This window comes from Vigna unguiculata, chromosome 3 (genome assembly GCF_037176805.1).
Source record: "Vigna unguiculata cultivar grain cowpea cultivar isolate G323 ecotype 2 chromosome 3, ASM3717680v1, whole genome shotgun sequence".
In the NCBI taxonomy this organism is placed as follows: Eukaryota; Viridiplantae; Streptophyta; class Magnoliopsida; order Fabales; family Fabaceae; genus Vigna; species Vigna unguiculata.
The window spans coordinates 24,264,387-24,273,985 of NC_140794.1; the positions used below are offsets into that span (position 1 = coordinate 24,264,387).

The 9,599-nt window shown below is 39.0% G+C and overlaps 1 protein-coding gene across 1 annotated transcript; it reads right to left on the reverse strand.

The window, feature by feature from the left end:
• Nucleotides 1–1,504: 1,504 nt before the first annotated feature.
• On the reverse strand, nucleotides 1,505–4,612 carry LOC114175194 (uncharacterized). The gene is made up of 3 exons (XM_028059957.2): nucleotides 4,490–4,612; nucleotides 3,379–3,449; nucleotides 1,505–1,817 (listed from the first exon to the last, which is right to left on the reverse strand). Exons 1-3 carry the CDS (start codon nucleotides 4,610–4,612, stop codon nucleotides 1,505–1,507), a joined length of 507 nt encoding a protein of 168 aa, XP_027915758.1.
• Nucleotides 4,613–9,599: the final 4,987 nt, after the last annotated feature.

Here is a 9,599-nt window from a genome sequence, read left to right on the forward strand (position 1 = left end):
CCTTAATGAGTTTCACACCTCCTGCTACTCTCACCACAAGAGTCAGTTCGTTCTAAGTGAGACTAACTAACTCCTTAGAGTGTCAGGATGCAACCTTACCTTCAATTCTTACCAGACTATATAGATGGGACACCACCATGGACACCCACTAACAAGGGTCATGGAATTACGTCCCGACCACTGAAACACGACCCTGAAATCTCACCTAAAGATTTCAAGGAATTACGCACTGACCACAGACCAAACATATTTAAACAACCAGGTAATATTTATCATGCATGTATATATATATATATATATATATATATATATATATATATATATATATATATATATATATATATATATATATATATTATGTCAACCTTTATAACCAACCTCTTTCATATTCCAGGTCAAACCCATACCAACTCATCATACTCCATCCATGAATATAGAATTTCAACTCATCTCATTACCATGCCACTTTCATAACCAACCATTTCATGTTCATTACATGCCAAGAATTATTCAAGTTCGTCATTTACAACTCATACACCCTCCCACTCATGCATATTCGTTGCCCTCATGCCATTATATAATAATCCAATCAAATACAATCCATCACATCCAAGAACAGAGAAAACACCAAACCAGAACCTACTCTCGCCCAGCTCTTCGCTCAAGCTGAAGGGTCTCACTCAGGCGAGAGGGACTCTCGCTCAGGCGAGCTCCCTTCGCCTAGGTGAGGGCTCGACATACAGGTATAGTGGCTTCTGCGCATTCTCGCTTAGGCGAGACGCTCGCTCGCTCAAAAACAAAGCTAGTCGCCTGAGCGACCATTCACGTGGAATAACCTGGGCGAGCCTCTATTAATCTCACCTAGGTGAGGCAGGCTCGCTTGGGCGAGAAAATCAGTGCTCACCACTGTTCTCTCGAGTAATAGCCACCCCCACACCCCCAAACAAATCAAACAGGCGTTTTCATCCGCTCATATATCCACACAGTCCATTCAATCATCAAATACTCATAAAATAAGCAGAGTTCACGAAAAACACAGTAGGGTCTAGCTTCCCTTACCTGGAAATAAGCTAGCGGAATACTCCGATACGCACACAGTGAGCACAACTGTCTTAAGGATGGGCCAAAAAGCTGAAAATAATCGATAAAACAGAATAGAAACGAGTTACTACGAAACCCTAACAGTAAAAATGGTAATAAGCCAAGAAAGGGGAAGCATGAGCTGAGGAATGACTTACGTGGAGTGGAAACCTGGCTTGAGCTAGCTTGAAGAAGGTTGACGGCTAAACCCTAGCAGAGAGTTGTAGCTACTCAAAGAGGCAAGGATAGACTGTTTCTGAAAGTGAGGGAAATGGAAACGTTAGGGCAAATTAGGGTCTGATTTTCCTCTTTGGGCCAGCCCTTAGGCCCATTAGATTAAAGGCAGCCCTTAAAACATTAGGGCAGAAAACTGGGCCTTACATTCTCCCCAACAACAAAAATTTTCGACCTCGAAAATGAAAACTTACCAGGTGAAGAGATGCGAGTGTGATTTCCTCATATCCTCCTCTAACTCCCACGTAGAGTCACTTGTCCTCCGATCCCAGATGACTTTGACTAGACAGATGAATTTTCTTCGGCGCTCCTCAACTTTGCTATCCTCTAAAGCCACTGGCGGTACTTCTATGGTAAGATCTTCCCTGATCTGCACATCCTCGGCTTCTAACACATGAGAGGGATCAAAGACATACTTCCTCAACTGTGACACGTGGAACACCGGATAAAGATTTGCCAACTGAGGGGGCAAAGCTATCTCATAAGCCACTGGTCCAATCCTCCTTGAGATCTAGTAAAGGCCAAGAAACTTAGGAGAGAGCTTCCTTGAGCGGAGAGCCCTTCCCACACCAGTGGTTCGGGTCACCCTCAAGAACATATGGTCACCGGCTGCGAACTCCAAGGGTCTCCTTGTAACATCCCAGTAGGATATTACTTAAAATAAAAAGAAATAAAATAAACCGACAGAAATAAATACATCATTTATTGAATAAAGCATTTCCCAAAAAAACACAGGAAAATTCAAAACCTTTAAATTTAATTTCCACCATAATGAAATTATAGAAAATTATTTGAAAAGGCTTTATAAACAATCCCATAATCTTTGTTCCCACTCTCCGCTCTTAGGCATCTCCTTGCTCACCTGGAACATCATCTGCTCCCGGATAAAAGTTACCCGATCATCGCCACACACATACAGATAGGGTGAGCTATGCACACACACACACACACACACATATATATATATATATATATATATATATATATATATATATATATATATATATATACATAAAATAAATATGTCAACCACCCTAAAGAAAATAACATCACTAAAGTATTTCATGGTTTCCAAATTACCCATTCCTGATCTCATAGTCCTTCATGAGTCATATGCATGAACTAAGTCTTGGGACTTCGCTGTGCTCCCACGAAACTAACCCATTCGTGGTCCAACTCTACGAGCCTATCCTGCTCATAGTCCTGCCCTACATATTCCTCGTCTGTAGTAAAACATCCAAGCCTCTCTCGCTCGGACCATGGCACGCATGCAATCACCATACTATGGACTCCTCGCCCAATAGCAGCCGACGGGAACATAACAGTTCCTTGCCCATCGTGTGCCCGATGCATGTAATCACCATACTAAGGACTCTTCACCACTTAGCAGCCGACGGGAACTACACAATTCCATGCCCATCATGCGTCCCACCATCAAGCACATCTTAGACCCCTATTGGACTTAGTCCTTCAAGTCCAACACCACAAACACATGCACATAATTTCCTTAGTCTAGGAAACCCCAAGCAATTCAGTACAACAACACATAAAAACCTGGCTCCTCGCTATTCTCACTTAAGCCACACTTTTTCGCCCAAACGAGTGCATTTGTCTCGCCCAAGCTGAATCACCTCGCCTGAGTGAGTGTGAAACAATGGCCTCACCACGATATCTCGCTTAGGCGAGGTTTGCTCGCCTAGGCGAGGTCATATCTCGCCCAAGTTCACCATTCTTTCTCGCCTGAGCTAAAATGCAAGCAACACACCAATATTTAACATGATTTCTCGCTTAGGCGAGACCTTCTCGCTTGAGCGAGACCCTAGTTCGCTCAAACCACACAACCCTCGCCTGCACAAGGATTCGACGTGAAAAGTATTTCGTCTCATCACGACCTCGCTTAGGCGAGCCATTCTCGCCTAAGCGAGCGTATCTGTCGCTCAACACTGACTTAGGTTGCCTGGGCGAGATGCTCGACCCTCACACCAGTAACGAATTTCTGCAACTCTCGCTTAGGCGAGAGTGACTCGCTTGGGCGAGAATTGCAGTATCCCCCCCTGTTCATACGTGAAATCAACCCACAAAACCACACCAACACAGGGTAATTCGTACTGCATAACCATATAAGCACCAGCAACCTAAATAGACATATTATATTCACATTTGAACCAAAATGTTGAGACTCATCTATGATCCTTCATTCTGAACCAAAACCCTTACTCCTTTCATCCCAAAAACAGAAAAATAAGCATAGCACCGTAAACCAATAGCCAAAAATTTCATACACATCAAATATATTACAATTTCCAAAGCATACAAGAATCAATTGAGAAAAGCAATCATGGCACAGAACCATACACATATCATATAATCCACACGCAAAAAAGTTAACTCCTCTAACCTGAATTCTTGATTAAAATTGGGAAGAAAATGGAGGTTCCTTGGTTCACCAACGCTTTGCTTCAGCCTCTCCCCAAATTCAGCCCTTGCACACCCAAAGACTCACCTCTCACTCTCAAATTTGTGCTCCTTTCAAGGGTCAACTATCAACACTGCCAAAACCCTCTTTTTCCCTCAAAATTGACCTTTTATATGTCTCTCAATTAAGGGTTTTAAAAGTAAAACGAAAATAGGCTTTATGGTGGTTTCATTTCTATTAAAAGGGTCATTATATAATGGTTTCTAGCCCCTCTTGGCTGCCCCTTCTGTTGATTTTACCTTTTCCCTTTTACATTCAATTCTACAACTTCATTTAGCAAAAATAAACTCTATTTCACCTTTAACAAGATTTGAACCCGTGACCTTCCACTCATAAGGACAAAGTACCACCACTATGCCAATTCACATTTTGTGATAACCATTATAATCTTATGACTATAATATCACTCACCAGTCACAATTACATTACCAAAACAAAATAAGAATAATTAAATAACACACTAAATGTCATACATAGGACTTGAACCCAAGTTCTCTCACATAATCAAAGTACTCTCAACCATTTGAGCTAGCACTTTTCCACGTCATACAACTAACATTTAATGTCTTCAAAGTTCCCAACACCACATTTATTACTTAATTAATTATTTAATTAACTAATTTTCACGGGTCTTACACTCCTCCTGCGGTCAACATATGCCTTGAGCCTACTCTGAGAGGCCTACATCCTATCTCTCACCATCCTCACTTTCTTAGTAGTTTGTTCCAACAACTCAGGTCCGACAAGCATTGCTTCTCCATCTTGATACCAACATTGAATGGTCCTAAACTTCCTACCATAAAGAGCCTCATATGGCGCCATGCCAATGCTCGCGTGAAAACTGTTGTTGTAGGCGAATTCTATCAAAGGTAGTACATCATCCCAAGCAACCAAATAATCTAGTATGCATGTTTTCAACAAATCCTCAAGTGACTGAATCGTCCTCTCAGATTGGCCATCGGTCTAAGGATGATAAGCTGAACTCATGGTGAGCTTGCTACCCAAAGCACTCTACAACGTCTGCCAAAACCGTGAAGTGAACCATGGATCTCTATTGGAGACTATACTCGAAGGTACTTTGTGCAACCTCATTATCTCCTTAATGTACAACTGGACCAACTTGACCTTGGACATTCTCAAGTTCATCGCCAATAAATGAGCACTCTTGGTCAGTCGATCCACTATAACCCAAATGGTGTCATGCCCCTTAAAAGTTCATGGCAAATGGGTCACAAAATCCATGAAGATGCTATCCCATTTCCACATCGGTATCTCCAGAGGCTATAGGATTCCACTGGGTCTTTGGTAGAGATGGCAAATAAACCCGTGCCCGTGGGTATCACCCGAACCCGTCCCCGTTTTGACGGGGAATCCCCGCTTTGACTGGGTATGGGTATGGGTATGGGTAATACCCAAAATTTTCAACTGGGGATGGGGATGGGGATGAGGATATATATATACCCGCCCAAATACCCGTCCCCGCTTAAATTACTAAACTATTTATAATTTATTAAATAATCTAAAAAATATATATAAATAAATAATATATTTACACATAAAATATAATATAATATAATATAATATAATATAATATAGTATATATACATATAAATAAAATATACTTATATATATATATATATATATATATATATATATATATATATTTACACATATACATGTAATATAATATAATATAATATAATATAATATACATATAATATATATACATAATAATATAATATAATATATATAATATATATGTATAAAACAAATTAATCATTTAACTAGTGAGATCTTTTATAAACAAATTTATAACATTACAAATTTATAAAAATTTAAAAGAAATATATATATATATATATATATATATATATATATAAGCATAAAATATCTACGCATATACATATAATATATATACATAATAATATAATATATAATATAATATAATATATATAAATAATTATATATATATATATAAACATAAGATATCCACACATATAATATATATATACATAGTAATATAATATATAATATAATATAATATAATATATATATATATATATATATATATATATATATATATATATATATATATATATATATATATATATATATATATAACATATTTCTCATTCTCTTTGTTTTTTGTTATATAACATATTGGCAATTGTTTCAGTTTTAGATCCAAGGTACAAGATGGACATGTTAGAATATTATTTTTATAAATTGTATGGTAATGATTTTGATCTGAAACTTAGTAGGATTCGTCAAATGTGCTATGATTTGGTTTTGGAATATCAATCAAAAAAGAATGAAACTTCTTCTTATAGAGCTACATCATTGGAGTTGGGAAAGGATGTTGATAATGATGCGAATGAATTTTTAGAGTTTATGGCAAAAAAGAAAAAATCTAGAACTACAGTTATGAAAACAGAGTTGGATTATTACTTGGAAGAAGATAATTTGCCGGTTACACAAGAATTTGATATCCTATCATGGTGGAAAACAAATGGGTTAAAGTTTCCAACCCTTCAAGCAATTGCAAGGGATGTTTTAGCTATTCCAATAACAACTGTAGCTTCTGAATCTGCTTTTAGTACTGGTGGTCAGATATTAACTTCTCACTGTAGTCGACTTCATCATATTACTATAGAGGCTTTGATGTGTACAAGAAGTTGGATATGGAACTCAAACCATCTAGGTAAGTTACTCAAATTTATTAATATTTTTTGTTAGTATTTTTTGTGAATTCTCATCTAATATTCTACATTTGGTGTTTGTAGGTGTTAAAAAATTAAAAGGAAAAGATGTTCTCATGAGTGAAAATGAATCTGATGAAGAAGGTACATTATATTCTAGTAATTAAAATTTTCAATTTCAATTATTATATCATATCTAATTTTTCATTTTTTTTCTATGTGTAGGTGGATCGAATGCAAATGAAACCACTGATCATTTGTAAAATTAATAAATATTTTGGTTATTATAAAATTTTAGTAATGTGTAATTTTTTAGCTTTTATATAATTATTTGAATTTTATTTAGTTGTTATTTGATACTTTAATTTGAGATTTATACTATTATAATATTTTTCTTAATATTTGACATCATGAAAATCAAAAAGAGTATGTTATTTTAATATTGAATATTTTGATAGTATCATGATTCCGTTGGTGTGATTTTTAAATTTTTTTTATAAAAAATATTTAATTGATATATGGAACAATAAAAAAATGGGTATGGGTATGGGTATAAGAAAATACCCGTTACCCGGTGGGGATGGGGATGGGTCAAAAGTTGTATACGCGTTGGGTTTGGGGATGGGGATGGGGATGAATTTTTATTATGGGGATGGGGATGGGATCATGATACCCGTACTCGCCCCGCCCCGTTGCCATCCCTAGTCTTTGGTGCTCCACCTTTGCCTTCTGACAGGTCAAACAGGTTGATACAAACTAGGCCACATCTTTCTTCATCTCCTGCCACCAGAAGTTTTCCTTGAGATCCTCAAGGATTAATCTTTTCACCTATGCGTCATCTAGTACACACACCCTGCCTTGAATTCTCAATATCCCATCATCACCCAAGGCAAAACCTCTAGCCTCCTCTGACCCAAGCTGTTCTCTAACTCGATTCAAACTGGCATCCAACAACTGCCTCTCCCTAACCGAGCCCAAGAAATCACTAGATATAGTTAGCGTACTACATCTAATGAACTCAGACCCTAACTCCAACTATAACTTCATATCTCTGAACTTCTCCAGTAGTTCCACCTTCTTGATCATAAGGTGTGCAATATGTACAGTCTTTCTACTCAAGGCATCAATCGCTACATTTGCCTTCCCTGGGTGGTATAGGAGCTCGAAATCATAATCCTTTCGAAATTTCGTCCATCTTCTCTGCCTCATGTTCAGCTCCTTGTGATCAAACAAATACTTGAGACTTTTATGATCGTTGAACACACGAAACTGGGCACCATAAAGATAGTGTCTCCAGATCTTCAAAGCAAATACTATAGCCGCCAACTCCAGGTCATGGGTGAGGTAGTTTCTCTCGTGCACCTTAAGTTGCCTTGAAGCATAGGCCACCGCCTTCTTTTCTTGCATTAACACACAACCCAGTCCTAAGTGAGAGGCATCACAATAGACCTCAAAAGGTTTCCCAACATCCGAAATTACCAATATGAGAGCACTAGTCAACCTTCGCTTCAGCTCCTGGAAGCTTTCCTCACACTTATCTGTCCAAGTGAAAGGTTGGTCCTTCCGGGTAAGCTGTGTCAGAGGTGCCACTATTTTAGAAAATCCCTCAATGAATCTCTTGTAATAGCCAACTAGGGCCAAAAGCTTCTGATCTCCGTTGCTGACTTGGGACTTTCCCACTTTACCACTGCTTCTACCTTTGCTGGGTCCACTATAATGCCCTGTGCAGATATCACGTGCCCCAAAAATTGGACTTCATCCATCCAGAACTCGCACTTGGACAATTTGGCATACAACTGTTTCTCTCTCAAGACGCCCAACACTAGTCTCAGGTGCTCGGCATGCTTCTCCTGAGTCCTGGAATAGATGAGGATGTCGTCTATGAAGACTACCACAAACTTGTCTAGGAATGATTTGAATATCCTGTTCATGTAGTCCATGAACACCACTAGAACATTGGTCACACCAAAAGGCATAATCACATACTCGTAGTGTCCATATCGGGAGCTAAAGGCCGTCTTCTATACATCATCAGCCTTCACCAATATCTGGTGGTATCCTGACTGTAGATCAATCTTTAAGAACACCGATGATCCATGCAACTGATCAATCAAGTCATCTATTCTCGGGAGGAGATACTTGTTCTTGATGGTCATCTTGTTCAGCTGTCGGTAGTCCGCACACAAACGTGAACTCCCATCCTTCTTTTTCACCAACAACACTAGTGCTCCCCAAGGCAAAGTGCTAGGTCATATGAATTGCTTTCCCAACAAGTCCTCTATCTGCTTCTTGAGTTCCACTAACTTTATCAAAGCCATACGATACGGGACCATCGATACTAGACTAGTTCTGGGCACTAGGTCAATAGAAAACTCTACCTTTCTATTTGGAGGCAACCCTGGTACTTCATCTGGGAATACGTCTTCAAACTCATGCACCACAGGTATGACCGACGTTCCTTCCTTCTCCTCTACCTCCATACGAGTGAAGATTATGAAGCACTGCGCGCCATTCTGAACCTCGTTCACAACTCTCTGAGGAGATATCAATTCAGGTTCCTTTGAGTCGGGAAATAATAGGCTCTTCTCTCGTTAGTCTATAAGAATGTGATTGACAGAGAGCCAATCCATCCCTAAGATTACCTCTAACTCTTGTAGAGGTAGGCATATCAGATTTACCTTATATCTGCACCTTTCTACCTCCACCAGACATCTACACACAAGGATGATGTCCTGACCAAATCCGATGCCGGAGTAGATACCGCAAGCTCACACTATAGCTCACACACCGGCAGACCCAGACGTTTCACACAAGCATCTGACACAAAGGAGTGTGTCGCTCCAGAATCATACAATACACAACATCAAATCCCAACAATCACACAATAACCTATAACAAGGTTACCTGAGCCTGCAACCTCTACTCTTGTCATAGCGTAGACTCTGCCCGTCGCTTGAGGCCTGTTGCCTCTATTCCTCTACTGATGCTAAGTAGGAGTTTGTACTGGAGGTCGCACCACTGCTCTAGCAAGGGTGGGGCAATCTTTCCCAAAGTGGCATTCCTTGCCACAGTTGTTGCACCGGCGATAGTCCTCTATGCACGGGCAGGCG

Bases quoted from the DNA above. Each gene is read 5' to 3' on its own strand.
- LOC114175194 (XM_028059957.2), bottom strand. From the start codon at position 4,612: ATGGCGCCATATGAGGCTCTTTATGGTAGGAAGTTTAGGACCATTCAA. The intron at 3,450-4,489 runs GTGAGAGATAGG...ATGTCTATTTAG, and splicing joins CTACTAAGAAAGTGAGGATG to GTTGCTGGTGCTTATATGGT. The intron at 1,818-3,378 runs GTATGAACAGGG...CTAGATCTCAAG, and splicing joins GTTTTGTGGGTTGATTTCAC to GAGGATTGGACCAGTGGCTT.